Genomic DNA, 18,016 nt, shown 5'->3' with positions numbered 1-18,016 from the left:
GCGTGGCATCGGCGCCAGGCTTTGCTTACAGCTTGGCAGCACTCGTGGTTGTCTGTTCTGCTCCTGGCAGGGCTGAGCTAATTTGTACGTGGGTGTCTTCCACACGCCTTTGGTTTTCTGCTTTTCCTCTTGCTTCTGCCCACTCGTGTGCTCGGTGTCTGTGCTGGGGCCGGGTGCCATGGTGCTGTCCGTGATGCAGGAGGGACCCAGCAGCACTGATGGTGTGCTGAGTGCTTGCTAAAAAGACAATTTCTTTTTTTTTTTTTTTCTTGGGGGATGGATTTCATCATTCTTTTTTGCTCCTATCAGTAACAGCATTGCAATTTTTTTATCTTATTTTCAGGTGAATATGGCACTGGCAGGGAGGCCTGTAGATGTGACCCTCGGCAGCTCCAGACCTGAGCAGTGGAATATGGTTTTTCCCCAGAAAGATGAAATCATCACCAGCTTAGTGTCTGCCTTAGACTCCATGGTAAGGGTCCCCACTCCTCTCCATCCCTGTGCCCGTTCCCAGCTGCTGAAGACATTGCTGCAGCCTGAGCAGGGCTGACATTAGAGCCCAAAGTGGGGAAAGCCTCCATACCCCCAACAAAACCACCCCTCACCTCATTGAGCTCCCATTAAAAGGGCTGTGCTGAGGGATGTTGAGTTCATCACATTCTGACAGCCCTGCTTGGATCAGCCCGTGCTCATCTCAGCTCTGCAGTGTTCCCCATTAATATTTATGTCGGTATCAACTGAATGTAGGGGCTGGTTGGGTTTTTTACTTGATGTTTTACCGATGTTACCGTGCACTTTTACACAACAGGAGAACAATGGCTTTTATCTGGCAGAACAAAGAAAATAACTTTCATATCTTTTGACGTAGAATTCCCAGTGGAAACCTTGCATAAGTCAGGCGTGCTTACATAAACAAGATAACTGTTGGGATTAATTCTCATGGACCAGAGCTAATCTGATTTTTAACTGTGAATGTGATCGAGAAGAGAAGGTGCATGTGTAGCAACAAATATCTAATGGAAAGCAATGTGCTCAACAGCCCTCCCTTTTCAAGCCAAGTGCTCGATGTATTCATCTTGAAAGCATCTTCATCTCCACCAGGAAGGCATTTTTCCCCAGATAGCAATTTCCTTTCTTTTGACCACTGTCACCCCACTAAAGAGCAGGTTCCCTGGAGCTGACACAGCCTGATGGCTTTGATGTGTGTCTATGCCATCATCTACAGCAAACCGTGCTGTCGTAGTTGGGCTTCTTAATGAATGCCCGTTGTTCTGCTGCCTCTGAACCTCCCTTCTCACAGTTGGTTTAATATTTCTTTTCCGCACGTTGAGTTTCTTGATCAAAATATTCCAAATTATTGCCGGGTTCTTGAAAGGAGGCTTCTTAAAAATACATGTTTTGGTGATGTAATGAAATACTCCCTTCTTGAGGAAGCTCAGCAGGAGGGAAAATGACCAAACAGAGTTTGCTTTAAGCCCAACCAAATGAAAATCGTGTGCAGGGGAGCTGGAAGAAGGCGGTGGCTGCAATGGGGTTTGGTCCGTGGGCAGCAGCTTTCCTGCTCCATCCTCAGCTCACCTGGTGTGCTTTGGGTCACCTGCGCTCAATTTTTGTCATCACTGAAGGATGAAAGTGGGAAAATCCCCATTTACATTGTGAGCTTTGGATGGTGCCATGGCAGAGCTGTGGCCATGGGAATGGGACCCAGGCTGCAGGCACTGTGTAACAATTACAATGAAAAACAATAATGAAAATGTGTATACATGTGTTATGTATAGCAGGAAGGACATATTACATAAAATGGATTAATGGAGGAAGTCTTTTCCATCTCTTTAATGTTTTGCATAACTGTACAAGAAGAATCACTCGACTAATCCAGACTTTGACCATATTAGTGTTCTGTAGCTGAAATAAGATTCTTGTGCTCCTTATTTTATTAGGGCTGGTGGAAAACCACAAATTGTTGTTTCTTTGTTCTATGCAGGAATGTTTTCTTTTAAAGAAATAGTATAAAATTGTTATTTCGGGGAGGGAAGGAATAGAAGTCACATGTTTACCAATAAAACAAGCTTCTTTTTGCATATCTGAGCCTTTTTGGCATTGTAAAGTTGTCAAAGTATTTGTGGTGTAGGGAGTGCTGTAAAACCCATGAAATTCTGATCTAAAACATTGCTTATGATGGGGAGATGGCCACGGGTGGCTGATGCAAGGCAGTGCTTGAGCTCTAACCCACTCACATCTCTGCAGTGCTCCGCGCTGTCCAAGCTGAACGCCGAGGTGGCCTGCATTGCTGTGCATGATGAGAACACCTTTGTGCTGGGCACTGAGAAGGGCAGAGTCTTCCTCAGTGCCAGGAAGGAGCTGCAGGCTGATTTCCAGAAGTTCTGCCGTGAGTATCTTGGGTGATTTGAGCTTGTCTGCCTGTATGACGCGCTCGGGTTCGTTCGTTGTGTGGTTGAGGGTGGGCAGGTTATAGGTGGCATGGCTCTGCGTGTGGTGTTTGTTGGGCTTGGCAGAATGAAATCACAGATTCATGGAATCACAGACTCTTAGAACTGCAGAATCATAGAGTGCCTTGAATTGGTCAGGACTTTAAAGATCATTCAGTTCCAAACGCCCTGAATGGATTTCCTCCGGCATGGAACTTGGTGCTCCATTAGTTCATGACCCCAAAGTTGCATGACGAGGCTGGGGCTGGGGGTGGTGGGGCAGATGGAAGCCTTTTCCATGGAGGGCATCGTGTGTCCCGACCCCTTTGCATCCTTTGGTCGGTGAGGTTTGTGGCATGGCCATCTGTGAGCAGGAGGAAGTCTGAGGGAATTAACAGAATTAAGTTCTCCTAGGGGATCAGCCTGGAGCCAAGGCTTTTATTGGCTTTTGGAATGACGGGAGCAGATTTGGAGAGCTGGAAGCACTGGTTGGATTTTTGAGGCCAATGGGAATCTTCATTCCGTGGGATATCCCATTCCATGTGTATCTCAAGCAACAGCCACAATGTTCTAGGTGCCACCAATTAACACACCCCAACCTGCACACTTGCATTTTGGGATGGCTTCATCCCTCCACACAGCTGGAGCTTTCTCGTGGCTCCCTGCAGGAGTAGGGGTGGGGTTCTGGTGCTGCTGGTGAGCCCCAGGGTGGGGGGAGGTGGCCCTGAGCCAATCTGCAGGAGGGCCACCACACCTGGTGGGACAGTGGTGAGGACAGCAACCCACATATGTGTGCACGCATGGCCTGGTGTTGATGAAAACCATATTTGTGCTTAATCCGTTGGAGAAATTGTTCAAGAGCGGTTCATTGTAGTGAAAACATGAGTGCTGTAAAGCTGCCAGGGTCACTGTCTGCTTGGCTGATTCGTTGCACATGTGCTGGGTGAAGCACAAGGCTCGCCTGCAGCGCTCAGCTTTGCAGCACCGCATCCCTGAGCATCTCAGCCCTACTGACCCCACTCCTCCATCGCGCTGCAGATGGGAGGCTGGCATTTCTTCCACTCTATTTGGGGCTAGGAAAGCTGTCTGCAGTTATTCTCCAGCTCGATGTGTTTTGTTTTGTAGGCAGGTTGTTTTTTTTTTGAACGGTGGCATTTTGGGAAAGGTTCTTCCCACTGTGAAAAGAAGGCAGGAGAGGAACATAGTTGTCAACAACAGCAGGACAGTGAGCGTAATGGAGCTGAGCCTTACAGATTTTGGCACAGGCTGCCCAGAGTGGTGGTGGAGTCACCGTCCCTGGAGGTGTTTAAGAGCCGCAGAGATGCAGTGCTGAGGGATGTGGTCAGTGGTATGGTGGGGATGGGTTGGTGGTTGGGCTGGATGATCATAGAGGTCTTTTCCAACCTTTATGATTCTATGAGATGCCAGCTGTGAGGCCCTGCAGCTCCCATTAGCTGATGACTGCATGGACGTCTCACTTTTAGTAATACATTCACATAGATTCTGGTCAGTTGCCATCGGCATCGAATTGAAGCTCCCCTCGCCTTTGGTTTAATTTACACCTTTGTGGAAGTGGAGTTCTAACATCTGGTACAAAGCATGAGATTCTGACTGTGGGGTTTGTAACAAAGCGGCTGATAGTCGAGACAGGGTGAAACGTGATAACTCTGTCTTGAATTATAAATGGCCGAGGCTCAGCTCCACTACATAAAGCTCTTACAACTGGCATGCATCGTAAAGCATCCCTGGAAATGCCTCTGATTTATAGGCTAGCTGCCCCCTTAGAAAGGATCTGAAATAATCTAAACCAGACATCACTGGGAGATGTAAGAAGGCTCTTATCTGCCGAGCTGCTCCTCCGGGCACACAGACCTCACTTGGATCTCTCCTTTATCTGGAGCTCTGGCTCAGCCTTTCCTGACGCACGGTGGGACTCGACAGTTATAAAGATGGATGTTATTGGAGGCGAGTTTGCACTCAGATGGGAGGGAGAGTCTTAGAAGGGTGTGAGTTTGAGTGAATTTCACCACTTTTGTAGGATACTCGGGGTCTCCTTCCTGCTGTTGTCTTTACCACCAAACCTTCCAGCACCTTAAAAACAATTATTAAAGGCTCTGGAGTAGAAGGCATGGTCACTACTCAAGTCAACAAGTGCAAGGACAATAAGGGACAGCATGGGGGTGGCACAGGGATGCTGAATATCCCCATGTTCTCCACTCACCTGGGGACATCTCAGGGAGCAGGTCTGCAGGGGGACAGGCAGCGTGGTGCCACTAAATCCTTCATCCTGCCCTAACCATGAGACCATCAGCAATCTCTCAGAAGCCGTCCAGCAGTGGCAGAGCAAGGACTTTTTTAGTTCTTATGATTTACTCTAAGTCTGTCCTTCTGGATATCAGTATAAACCGTGCCAGCTCACCTGCCCTTAGTGCTGGGCTGCTTCTGCTGTCCCCCTGTGCCAGGAAGGATGGCTGAGCCCTCTGTGAGCAGCAGCCAGGTTGGATGGCTGGTGAGAGCCTGTCGAGGATGATGAAGGAATTAGTCCTTTGCCACTGAAAATCCCTGGTGAATCGGTTTAGCTGGAATGGCAATAATGCACTTGTAGTGTTTAATTTTCTGTGCATTTAGAGACGCGAGGAAGTCGTTGCTGAAGATATGCTTTATTTGAGGTTTAATGGGGGAAATTAGCAGGAAATAGCTGGTATTACCAAGTTATGTGACGCTGAAGGGTAAAAAAGCCTCTGAGAAAGGCGGATTTTCTCTTTCGGAGAGATTGAAGGCTAAGCAGATTGAAACCAGAGAAAAGAAGCGCGCTGGCCAATTAATCACAATGGTGTCAGTGCAGCTGAGTGTGTAAAACAGGAGTGAGGGGGGTACGTGTGAGCTGAGCATGCCCACGGCTCGCTGGGGTGCACCATGGCAGTGCTGCCTGTCCCCATGCATCTTAAAGGACTTTGCTGACACCGGAGTCTGGCAGCTGTGGGTCTCGGTCTTGCATGGACAGGCTGTGTGATGAGCTGTTGATGTTGGCCGGCCTGTTTCATGGTTTCGTACAATCAAAGTTGCTGGCAACGTTGTCCACTGAACCTTCTCCCACTGCAGCATCTCCTGTTTTGTTCCAGGAGTCCAGCAGCGGAGGGAGCAGGACGCAGAGGCACAGAAGAAGGCAAAGGAGTGCGGGCGAAGCATGCTCAGGGTCTCCCCGGACCAGGGATCAGACGTGTACCTCCTCAGGAAGATGGTAGAGGAAGTGTTTGATGTGCTTTATAGTAAGAACCTTCACAATTCCATCTGGGGATTTGGACGGCCCTGGGGCTCGCTGCACTGCCAGCACCAGCCCACCTTGTGGCTTTGGGACCACTGGCACCCAGAACAGCAGGCCCTGCTCCTGCGTGGGGTCAGCGCTGTGCTGGGAGCAGGTCCAGTCACTGCCTTGTCCCTTTGCAGTGAAAGGGGCTGTACCCCAAATGGGTAGCACTGTGTGCTTGGGGGGAGCACCCTGCAGCTCCCTGGCCAGCTGAAGCCTCTGCTGTGGGCTAAGTGGGGTCCTCAAATGCACCCTCATCCCGAGTGCTGCCCATACAGCACTTCACAGGTGTCCCAGGCTCTGCACCTCGCTCTCCCCTTTCCATGGCAGCTCTGCTTAAAAGCAGAAAGATGATTTTCTCAGCTCTGAGAGACAAGCTGGTGCCATTCCAACACATGCATCATCCCCAGCAATAAAGCTCCTGCAATTAAAATGTAGATGACCATATGGCTGCTGCTACGTTGCCTGGTGGGTTGCAGGGCTCCCTCTGGGCCCAAGCTGTGGATGCTGGAGCTGTGGCAGCGCTCCTTCTGCACTCAGAACATCCCCTCCGGGTCCACACTGGGGAGCACTTGTAGGACTCCTGGTTGTGGTGCAGCTCCACGTTTCAGTGCCCACTCCCACCTGCACACAGCATTGCTGCTGTTTGTTTGAAGCACGCAGCGCAGGCTTTGGAGGTGGAGGGGAGGCAGCATTGCTTCCCCTGGGGCAGAGGAGTTGGGATCGGAAGTGGAGGTTTTCTGAAACCACTTAAAGGGCTTGGATGTGATATTCCCATTAAAGGGGGTAATCAAATCCTCTTGCTGCCTTTGAGAGCTCATCCCAAGTCACGAGGAGAAGGGAATACAGAAAGCCAAGCGGATGAGCTGGGGCTGCTCGGGTTAGAACTGCAGGCTGTGTTTTCCTGCTGCAGGCTGTAAAGCCAACGGGGAATACAAGAATTATTCTTTTATATAATTAGGTATTTAGATTATGTAAGTTTTATCGGGGCTCATTTGCATGGGGCTGGATGAACTAGATGGCCTGTGTGTTAGGATAAGGCTGGAGATGCTGTTTGTGGTGTGGAGGACGTGTGTGGGTTTAATGCAGTGCCTGACTTGCAGGATGCATCTCCCAGCAGAAGAGCTCCTGCGGTGCTGCACTGCATCCCCAGGCTGGTCCCAGAGTAAAGCCTCTCCTGGTTGATCAGGGAGAAGCAGTAGGTGCCCCAGGGGGATTTTGTTTCCAATACCGACAGGGCTGTTGGAAATTAGGAGTTATCTCTTTTCCTTCTTTTTTTTTTTTTTTTTTTAATTTTCTTATCCTTTCAGTTGCTTCCCATCAACAGGGATTGGAAACAAAAATCTTAGAGAATGCTCAGTCAAAAAGATGGCATATTCCCTCCAGAGCCGGGTAATCTCCGCACCAACAGGATGACTGATTACCGCCAGCTTCTATTAAACAGGCATTAATGATGATTATTGTCTCTCTTTAGCTAAACCGTGAGCCTCAGCGTGGCAGCACAAGGCTTGGTGAAGGTCACTTTGACAGGAACACGCTCCCCATAAAAATGTGTTCAGGGAGTTGTTGAGTGCTGGGTTGATAAGGGGCCGCTTGGGCATCGTCCTCCTCCCATAGCAAAGATGGTGGGAGGTGAAAAGCTGCTAACGCCGGCGCATCGAGGCAGCAGTGCCATCTGAGCCTGCAGAAAGTCTTCTTGCAGTGTTGTGGTTCAAAGGTTTGGTTTGAAACTTCTGTTATTGGCTTAATTAAAATATTATCCAGCCCAGCTATAAGGAACCTTGATGGCTTGTGCGAGTCACACATCATTAGTTATCATGCGTTGCTTCAAAGAACATGTTGAAGAAATCACTTTTAATAAGGACTTGCTGACAGTGCCATAGGATTTCCAGGGTTTCTGTCAGATCTTTTGTGTGCCTTTTTTTTTTTTTTTTTTTTGAGAGAGAGAGAGAGAAAAAAAAAACAGAAGATTTTAAGGAGAATCACTATTTAAATGTCCCATAGTGTCCTCTACTCCTGACCACAGTGCTGGGGCATGGATGGAGATCCCATGGGACAGGAGCTGAGGAGTGAAACCATGCCATGCAGCCAGATATTTTGCATCTGGGCACTGCTTTGCCAGACAGGTCACATTCATGCACGGCTGTTTCTTTTGCTTTGTGCTTCAAGCACCGGGCTTAGTGGCTGCAGCCAGTTGGGTTGGCGTCCAAAGGAATTGCTCAGGACAGAGCAGCTCAAGGGAATTGGCAAATTCCCCCAAAATGCTTTGGCAGAGCCTGGTTTTCTATCTTCTCTGAGATTCATGCTACCTTGGCCATCCCAGATGTGGGCACAGGGCCTCTTTAGTCCTTTTAGCTGATCTCTGCATCTCAGCGATGCTCTGTGGTCATCCTGTGCTGCCAGGGAAGGGGAAGCCGTGTGCTCCTGGCTGTATGGGGATGTTTGGTTATCAAAGGTATAGAGGTGCCTCGTGCCAGCCCTGAACTTCGTGGGACTATGGGGCTGCTGAAGGGAAATGGGTGGGCAGAAGTGTCTGTGTTCACTCTGCCTCCAAATCATGGAACAGAGGGAACTTTGGGGGATTTTCTTCTCTTTCCTTGTAAGCGAAGGCTGCTTCACAGCAGTGGGGATCATAGTGCTTTTCTTTTCCCAAGAGGTAAAGAAAAAGTACTGACAGTAAGATATGCAGAATATTTCAGTAAACATAAGATGAAAACCCACGCGAGCTGAGGATGACACATCTCCTTTGTCAGCACACACCCCTTGCTGGCACGGCTCTGGGGTCCCTGGGAGGTGGGCTCACACCAAGCGACCCTAATTGAGGATTTCACAATGCCACCTCCACAAGGAGACCTCAGTGCTTAGAAAGAGCTTGAAGATCCTTCAAGGCTAAGCAACAGACTGCTTGCTTCTCACAGTGTCTCCATCAGGCTCTGCACGGCGGTGCCTGCAGTCCTGCTTTGGGTTTGCTCCTCAAGCACTGCCTGGGGGGCCGGGGGTCCCCGCTCTGTGTAACTGTGCCCTTTCCCCAGGTGAAGCAGTTGGGAAGAGCAGCGTGGTCCCTTTGCCCTACGAACGCTTCCTGAAGGAGCCGGGACTGCTGGCGGTGGCCGGCTTGCCCGAGGGGATCAGCTTCAAAAAACCCATGGAGTACGACGTGAAGTCCCTGATGGCCATTTTAGAGCACAGCCACAGCATCCGCTTCAGGCTAAAAAGGTAACTGCAGGGATCCTGGAGGGGCTGGAGGAGGCTGAACCCTTGGCCCGTTGGCTCTGATCACACTGCTGTGCGTGGAGCTGCTGTTACGAGCATGTGGCAGTGCACAAGGTTAACTGCAGTGTTTGTGCCGCTCTGCCAGCATCTCGGCTGCAGTACACTCAGTGCTTTCTCGTCTCCAAAGAGATTTTCAGTGTAAATGTCGCAAGCTCCTTTCTAGGCTGAAATGTGTTTCTGTGCCAGAGGATGAGGGAGATGGGGGACAGCAGGGTGAGGTCCCCCGGTTGCCATGGCCGTGTTTTCACAAGTGACTTGTTGGTTTTAGATGCTCTGAGCTCGCCTGACTTGAGGCACCTTGGATCATTCAGAGAAATGCTGAGCACTAACAAATACCTCCTTTGAAGGCTCAGCACTTCTGGAAAATCAGGCTGAGATGGCTAAAAGTAGGACACGCAGAATTTGAGCCGTTCAGTGAAGCCGTGGCTGCCTGTCTCATGTGAAGCATGTGCACTTCCTAGGTACGAAACGCATCCTTGGGCTGATTGAGGTCCCTGGTGAGAGTGCCGTGAGGCCGCAGTGCTGAGAAAGGCACAGCTCAGACACTTGGTTACAGTCTCACAAATTGTTTTATTCCTAAGCACACCAGGCTATGGGACTGGATGGCTTTGCCAAAGCCATAAGCATTATGCACTGCCATAAGCTAACCTGTTCTGCTTAAAGGAGAAGATGGTGCAGGTTCCCAAAGAAGCTATAGAGGGTTGGGTATCTGCTGTCATTTCTGAAACCCTGAGCAAAAAGGATTTAAGTGCAGCGGGTCCCATCCTCTTGGGCACGGCCCATTTGTAGGCTCTCCTTTCCCCTTCCATATCTTTGTTCATACGGCTTATTTTTCCTGCTCACATCCAGCCTGAACATTGGCAGAGGATGCGATCGACTTCCATAGGCACCCAACTCACTGCCTGGAGCCACTGTCCCCATCGATTTGAGCTCTGTGCACCCTTGCCTTGAGCAGCTTTCCCCTTCCAAGGCACAAGGTTTTGGTGGCAGCTCCCAGCACACGCAGGCCGTGGTGCTCGACTCTCAGGTCTCCAGCAGTGCCACAGACCCAGCAGAACCTGTTTTCTCCTCTTTTTCTCCTTTTCTTCCCTTCAGGCCGGCGGATGAGCCCAGCAGAGAGCCGAACCCTAGCGTAGAGTTGACTTGTACCTCCCTCGTGCCCAAGGGCAGCCGAGACCCCGGTGCCAACAGCCACATGGCCAAACCCTCTGGCCAGGACGCTCCCCCCGCCGTAGCCGTGACCAATTTTTTATATGGTGTCTCGCTGCCTACGCAGATCGCCATGGACCTAAAGCAGGAGGTGTCCTCCGGTCTGCACGGGGCGACCGTGGCCAGTGAGGTGCTGCTGCCCAGGCCCTCGGGAGAGCTGAAGGTGCCTTCCTCACAGGAGTACAGCGACTGCTGTGGTAATAGCCTCGAGTTTGCTCGCAGACGAGGGCCTGGTGCAAAGCCCCATGGAGCTGAGAGGGAAACATTCGGGGCCGGGCGTATGGGGCCAGCGGGCTGGGGCTGGAAGCTGGACACTATATTGGCCCTGGGGCTGTGCAGCCCTCACAGAGATGAGGAGGCCCTGCAGTGCTGCCCCAGCATTGCATTGGGTGCCTCTGTGCTATGGATGTGCTTTGCTTTTGGGGGTTGGGTGGATGAAGGGGGTGAGGGATGTGTCACAGATGCCTAGCCCCGGGCTGGTATCACCAGCAGACACCCAGGAGCTTGCTGAGGTGCCCTAAGCCCCTCTGGGGCTCTTAACATCGCTTTCTCATCTTCCCTTGTGTCCAGGACAGAAATCAGCTGTCTCTGGGGGTCCTCTCATCCAGAACGTGCACTCATCCAAGCGCATCCTCTTCTCCATTGTCCATGACAAGACAGGTCGGTGTCCCACCGTGGAGGTTTTTTTTTTACAGTAAGTGTAATGAAGTACTGGCACAGGTTGCCCAGAGTTGGTAGTGGATGCCCCATCCCTCGAGACACTCGAGGTCTGGCTGGATGGGGCTCTAAGCACCTGATCTAGCTGACCCTGTTCATTGCAGGGGAGTTGGGTCAGATGACCTTTAATGGTCCCTTTCAACTCAAGGCATTCTGTGATCCTGCACCTCTCTGGGAAAGGTTTCCCCACCTGGAGGCACCAGTTAGGCCACCACACAGATGACACTGGGGAGTCCCAGTCCTGATGGGGAAGCAGGGCACGGCTCGGGTGAGGTCGTTTTCCCGAGCTGAAAGTTTTATGCGGTTTCGAAACAAGTGGAACCCTCTCACCCCAATCTGACTGTGCCAGTGGTGCCCAGAGGGGATTGGTGGGAGGAGGAGACTGCCACATCCCCACCTAACCCCACCCCAGGGATGTGCAGCCTAGAAATGCTGACATGTTTGCACCAAAACCCTCACCTTTCTGCTTTAGGAGTGGGAAAGTTGGGAAAGAGAATGTATGGGAAAAGCTCCTTGGTGAAACTACCATTGCTTTCAGAGGTTTGCTTCAGGTGGAGCTAGCTCTGTCCAGGAGGGTCTTTCATTTCAGGGCTGAAATGTTTTATGGGGTCATTCCTCAGGAATCTGCTGTGCACGTGCACAGCTGCAGCAGAGCGTGCTCCAGGCTGAGGATGGGGAAGCCCAGACCTTATCTGCCAACCTGGCAGAATCTGCTTTGGAAGGGGGAAATAATTATTTTTAAAGCAACAAAGTCTCGTTCCTCGTTCTCAACGCTTTGCACGAGAAAAGTGCATCTGCTGTGTATGAACCATATGGAAGTTCCTTATTTCTTATATTTTGTTTTGATAGATAAGTGGGACAGTTTTATAAAAGAAACTGAAGATATCAACACCCTTAGGGAGTGCGTGCAAATTCTGTTTAACAGCAGATATGGTGAGTAGGAGTTAATATCCCATTATGCATCTGCAGTGCTTGTGGTTTGCATATCATTATATAGCAATCATTTTTGTTCCCTAACACAGCAGCAGGAGCCATATGCTAGAGCTCCCTTCTTAACACATTTAGCCCAGCAGCTCCCTGTCTGGGTGTCTGTTGAAGGTTATGTCAATATTTCCATTTGGAGCCTCCCCTGTTGAGGAATTTATAACTCAGCCATAAATTGGCCTGGTGTGGAGCATGGCATGGCCAGGTCAGTGCCCACCAGCACTGCAGGCAAAGGGGAGCAATGGTGTGCAGCCATATTAAATTAATGTGGCAGAAAAAAAAGGAAAATCGTTGCTGTTCCAAGTGCTTTTTTTTCCTGCTTGTGCTGCTTATGATGCTGACCATGGCAAGGTGCTTTGGGGTTACATCTCCATAGGGTTAGGATGTGGCTCTGGATGGGCTGTGGGCTGTTACCTGGGATATAAGTTGGGAGTTATACAGGAGTTATGTGTGGGCTATGAAGTGATAACTGAGATATGAGCTGCGTGGCTGAGACCTGCTGGGGAAGAAGCAGTAGATAAGACAACACACGCTCTGCTTTTCAGACCACCTTGAGTTCACCTTCATTTTTATCATTCCTCAAAGGAAGAGTGTGTGTTTGAGTGAAAACCTTTCACCTTGCAGCTGAAGCCCTGGGGTTAGACCACATGGTCCCTGTCCCATACCGGAAGATCGCGTGCGACCCCGAGGCAGTGGAAATCATTGGCATCCCTGACAAAATACCCTTCAAAAGACCTTGCACCTACGGCGTCCCCAAACTCAAGCGGATACTGGAGGAGAGGCACAACATCCATTTTGTCATCAAAAGGTGAGTGGCCATCCTCTGCAGGAGCTGCCACTGGCAGGAAGGGACTGCACTGGATGAAGTGTCTTGGGGTTAGCTTGGTATGTTTAACGTGAACGGGGCAGTTACAGCACATTTGGCTCATGGTTTGGCTCTCTCAGCACATCTTTGGCTGGTCGGGTGCCCTGGGAGCTCCACGAGGACACAGCCATCACCACAACTGGGAATTTAAGCTCTGTTTGTTGCTTCTATGCTCAGAGGGTTTGTTTTACACCCAAAACTCATTTTATCCTTATTTGTGGAAAAGAGTTTAAACAGCTGTTGTGTAGGAGATAAGCAGGGGGTTTTAGTCCCCAGCTTCCATCTCTCTTTCCCTTTTTGTAAGGCCATCCATAGCCCCTGTCATCCTGCTGTGAGGCATTGCTGCTGAAATCCCACTCAGCGTTTCAATTGGCATTGGGACCCTTCCATCAGAGCACAACTATCAGATGTCATTTGGTGTCTGGGAGGAGAAACACCTGTAGTTACTGCACACCCCTGGGTACTTGGAGGTGATCATTTGTGGACATCTGAAATCCCCTGTTGTAGACACCATGAGGATGTTTCACATGCAGGCAGGGTGCTGTGTCCTGGGCACTGCTTTTCTGCTGGGGTGAAAGCTTCTGCTTTGGTCCCGTCGTCTTTTGGGACCAGCCTCGAACAACCTCATTTAATAAGTTAATTTAATGAAGAGAATGACTTATATGGAGATTTAAAAGTGCTTTGGTTAAAAAGCATATGCTGTAAGATTGCTTGGTTGCACAACAGGCTAAGAGCTTTTTTTTTTTTTTTTTTTTTTTTTTGAGGGAATGAATAAGTTGACTATTTTGATTCAGTTTAATCCTATTCATAAATAAAACCTAAAACTCAGTCATTAGAAGCATCTCTTTCTAATCCTTTTCTTCTCCTTCCCTCCTAGGATGTTTGATGAGAGAATTTTCACAGGTACGTTCTTCATGTCTTTTGATTTATTGCCTGTGAATTGAAAGATTATCCAGAGAAGCAGGGTTGAAATGCAAACAGCCAAGTGTAGCACTCATTTTTACACTCAGTGAGAAGAAACCTGGTCTGTGCCAAACCCAGGCTGGCTTTGCTTGGGCTCAGAATAGGCACTGTGCACCCCTCAAATTGTGCTCTGAAGGTTGAAGGGAGGAATATGTTGGGTGTGAGGCTGGGTTGGCTCTCTGCACACAGCTGCAGGAGGCACGTGGGGTGTTCCTTTGCTTTTGTGGGTAAGAATTGTCAGCACTGGGTTCCTCCCTGGTAAATGATTCTCTTAATTTAAACTGGGAAGTGCTAGCATTGCCCAGTGGCTGGCTGTTTTTTAAAAGAAAAACAGCAAAAATCTATTTGATCAGTGACAAAACACTGGGAGAGATTCTCCTGCTTTCTTTTCCCCTTGCTTAGTCCTGCTTGTTGGAGATCGAGAAGCCACAGTCAGTGCTTCCCAATGAATAAAGCAAGACAGGAGTTGGGGAGGCTGCCACATCCCAGTGCCCTGATTTGAGGAGGGACTGCAGGAGCAGCACCAGGCACTCCCAGATTTATCACCCAGCCCTGCTCCTGGGCTTGGCTCACAAGTAAAGACGTGTTTGGGGTTTTCCTTTCTTCCCAGCTGCCAGCCAGCTTCCCAGACAACATCTCTGACATCTCCACAGGCCAAGTTAACAACCTGAGGGTGCTCCCAGGCATTGCCCCAGCATAGCGTGGAGGAGGTCCCACCTCCATGGTTCTGGAGTCCCATTTGTGATCTTCTTGCTCTAGAAAATGATTTTGAAGCTGTCGCCCACCCCTAAGGTTTGGAGCTCTGAACTGCACCTTGGATGCTTGGATTTTCCTTGCAAATCCATCACAGTTTGCCTCGGGGGAGGCGTTTTCAGACACAGGGGATGATGGAGCAGCTCTTGCCTGCCCACGCCTGCGAGCTGCAGCAGGAAGGCTCTGTGCTGGGAGCTCAGGGTCACTTGGCATGGAGCTGCAAATGGAAACGTGGAGACGAGGAAGCAAATCCATGCGGGTGACGGCCCCTCCTTCCCCTCCTGCTCCCTGCAGGGCTACCAGGAGCAAAATACATTAAACCTGTCTTACTGTGATTCGTGTCAGCACATCTGACTGTGCAAAAAAAAAAAAAGCATCTGCTGAGTCAGGAGGTGCCAGTTTTGCAAAGGCACTTTTTCAGTGCGGAGCCGTATTTTAACTCGCCGACTATAAAGCATCCCAAAGCTTCCCCTTACAGTTTTGCTCACCCTTTAATTAAAATACCCACCACTGCTAGGAAACCTATTTTTGCTACTCCCCTGGGTAGCAGCTGAAGGCAAGCTTCGCTGCTGCAAGAATAAGATTCAGTCCATAGAAAGTGCAAATTAAAAGGACCATCGGTAGATAAACAGCATCTTTGAGGCTCTCTATTGCTGCTGGTCCTGTTGCCAGAGCCTTGCCCTTCCATCCAGGCTGGGGCCTAAAGCCAGAAATCTTTCTTTTCCCATGGGGCAGGATGTGTTTTGGGAGGGTGGGGATGTTGCAGTGACACTTTGATTCCAGCCAGAGGCCCTTTACAGCTATTTAAGAGAGCACCTACATGGTTTTTGAAGCCTGGACGCATAATTCCATTCCCTCCTTCCCTCAGCACCAATTCTTCAGCTCTTCCTTCGCGTTCCCTGCCTGGTTCTCATTTCCTACCTTGTCATCAGATCACCCTTTTCATCTCCAGGGTCATTGCTGAGCCTTCATTTCAGCTCCTTTCATATTGCTGAGGAACAGGGAAGGGGAAGAGGGGGGTGTTTGGTGGTGACTGGATCCTTTTGTCCCCTCTTGTGTCCCTGCAGCAAATCTTTTCTCCCTTTGCGAGCCCAATTAAATCAGCACCCTCTTCTTTGCAAGCAGGCAGCTCTTAAAAACCCATTCCTCTCCTTGACCTTAGCTCTGGGGCTAGAGAGGAAGGACATGGAGGTGGAGATGCAGCATTGTTGCACTTTAGCTCTCTGGTTGCTTATTCTGGTTTTGCTTTTAATTCCAAACCCACTCTGCACGTTTGGCACCAGGAAGTAAATTTACCAAAGATCCAACCAAGCTGGAGCCCTCCAGTCCCCCCGGGGAGATTTCCCCCGAGCCGCACCGCGGGGCCGTGCTGGACCTGGCGGGGACGTCACAGGCTGCCAGCAGGTAAGTGGCACTCAGGTATCAGAAGAACAAAGCTTGGAATTGTTGATTTGGGGTGAAATTGGTGCTGTGTTACCTACAGGAGTGATGTGAGCCGTCTCCTGCCCCGCACAGCTTTGGGATTGGAAGCATTTAGCAAGGAGAGCAGAGTGGTTTGAGGTGGAAGGGACTCTTAAAGGCCATCTGGTCTGACCCCCTGCAATGGGCAGGGATGCCCACAGCTCCATCAGTGCTCACAGCCCCATCCAGCCTGACCTTGGGTGTCTGCAGGGGTGGAGCATCTCCCACCTCTCTGCACAGCCTGTGCAGTGCTTTACCACCCTCATCAAACACACCATCCTTGGGGGTGAGCAGGGGAAACTGGTGCTGCAGATCTCCCCCAAGCACATTGCAGGGCTGAAGTCTGGCCTGAGACTTCTTCATTTTTCTGTTCATTTGTTAACATTTGCAATTAGGACACTTCTTAATTTTTGCCCCAGGAGATCTCACCGTGCAGTTAAATCGGTGTGACTGAAAGCAAGCAGGCAGAGAGACAGAGGGGTGCTGAGCAAAGCAAGAGGTGGAAAATGAGTGGCACATTTCTGCAGTAGCATCCTTGTCCCACCCTTGCCGATGCTGCTCCTGCTCCATCTCAGCAGCTGAGGCCAGGCAGGGGTTGCATGGGGCAGACAAACCACTGCAGAAGACATTATGGGAGAAGAGTAGGTGTTGTAGGGGCAGTTTCTATGCAGCCAGGTTTGGGTAGTGCTTCCCACCGTGATGCTGGGCTGGGCTGACCTGCTGGGCTGGGCTGACCTGCTGGCCTAAACTTGGCACAAGCAGCAGATCACCCTGAGGTCCCTTCAGAATCTGTCAGATCTATGGCTGTGTGTCCCTGTTTGTGTTGTGTGGTTGCAAGCTGAGTGAGGCCACATACCCTGCTTTTCTCATTCTCTTGCTTGCAAAGGGAATTGTGCCTTGCTGTGGTGGTGGTGGTGCAAAACTTGCTTTGCCCTCCTGCAGGTAGAAATTAACCCTCCCAGTGCCTCGATGACGCACGCCTGCAGGAAAACCATATGTGTACTTGACAAATAATCAAATCCTGCTTTGTTCTTCCTGCCAATGAGGAAAGCTCTGTTCCCAGTAGGAGCACAGCGTTTCCATACCTGTGGTCCACCCAGGTCAGAGTCCGGGTCAGCACAGACGTGAAGCTGCATCAGAAGGGCTGTCCTTCCCTCAGAGCACCAGCACTGTGGCTCTCCGTGCCGTTCCTTCTGTACTTTACTGCCAAAGCAGTTGTTCTTGTTTAAGAAAGACGGAGAGAATATCCATCCCGAGAATGAAAAGTAATCTAATTTGGATGCTGAACACCTTACATAAATTTCTAAGCATGTGAAGTTAACTGTAGACACAAGTTTGGGATAGTGCCCAGTATCCAGGGGAGAAAAGCTTTGGGCAGAATAAATATTTACCAAATCAATTGACTTTTTGCTTTCTCTCTATTTGCTTTTCGTCCGTGAGTAACCACATTGTAATGAGGCTTTATGCACTGCTCTGTGCTGCAGTGTGATGGAGTCTGCAAGGTCTGAGGCTGTTAAAGCCCCTGGGATGGGTCCAATGCACGTGCGTGGGTTTAAAGCTTTCCCTTTGATTGCTCCATTAGCACCTCTCATCTGCCTTTCCCTTCCAGGTCAGAGAAATGTGGCGTTCCTGAAAGCTGTGAACCAGGTGAGGAATCATTCATTTTCTCTTAGTGCTGGGGGGCATTTTGTGCCATCCCAGGAAATACGAGGTGCTCAGTGACCTCTGGCTCATGGCTGATGCAGTTGTCCACCAAGATGTGCAGACACAATGTCTCTGGCTCATGTTGGAGATTATCTTTGCTTGTCTTTCTCCTATAGGTACCTCAGGAGAGCTGGGTGGGATCAGACAGATCAAAATCGAGCCGGATGAGCTGGACATCATTCAGATCACTGTTCCAGGTGGGCACCGAGCTCCCTGCTGCTTCTTTCTCCAGGTTTTGTTTGGAGAAGCAGCCGTGCCTAGAGCAGTTAGCAGACCTGGGTATCACACCAAATGGTAGGGCTGTCCTTAGGGTTTAATGAGTGGATAGGTAGCACTTTTCATTGTCAGTGT

The 18,016-nt window shown here is 50.0% G+C and overlaps 1 protein-coding gene across 5 annotated transcripts in view; it reads left to right on the top strand.

The window, feature by feature from the left end:
• Positions 1 to 18,016, top strand: part of GTF2IRD1 (GTF2I repeat domain containing 1) — a 50,548-nt gene that overhangs the window by 15,363 nt on the left and 17,169 nt on the right. For 4 of the 5 annotated variants that reach the window (XM_085240732.1, XM_085240730.1, XM_085240729.1 and 1 more), the window contains exons 2-13: positions 344 to 472; positions 2,248 to 2,389; positions 5,552 to 5,698; positions 8,769 to 8,952; positions 10,105 to 10,415; positions 10,789 to 10,878; positions 11,785 to 11,868; positions 12,544 to 12,727; positions 13,662 to 13,687; positions 15,784 to 15,904; positions 17,571 to 17,608; positions 17,782 to 17,862. In XM_085240732.1, the coding sequence (XP_085096858.1) occupies positions 350 to 472; positions 2,248 to 2,389; positions 5,552 to 5,698; positions 8,769 to 8,952; positions 10,105 to 10,415; positions 10,789 to 10,878; positions 11,785 to 11,868; positions 12,544 to 12,727; positions 13,662 to 13,687; positions 15,784 to 15,904; positions 17,571 to 17,608; positions 17,782 to 17,862 (1,531 nt within the window). In that variant the 5' untranslated portion in view covers positions 344 to 349. The remainder of the gene's footprint in view (positions 1 to 343; positions 473 to 2,247; positions 2,390 to 5,551; positions 5,699 to 8,768; positions 8,953 to 10,104; positions 10,416 to 10,788; positions 10,879 to 11,784; positions 11,869 to 12,543; positions 12,728 to 13,661; positions 13,688 to 15,783; positions 15,905 to 17,570; positions 17,609 to 17,781; positions 17,863 to 18,016) is intronic. The other variant, XM_085240731.1, reaches the window with a different exon arrangement.

The sequence above is a fragment of the Meleagris gallopavo genome, chromosome 21, assembly GCF_905368555.1.
Source record: "Meleagris gallopavo chromosome 21, MGAL_WU_HG_1.1, whole genome shotgun sequence".
Taxonomy (NCBI): Eukaryota; Metazoa; Chordata; class Aves; order Galliformes; family Phasianidae; genus Meleagris; species Meleagris gallopavo.
The sequence above is the reverse complement of the archived record's forward strand: the minus strand, read 5'-3'. Positions and strand labels throughout refer to the sequence as shown.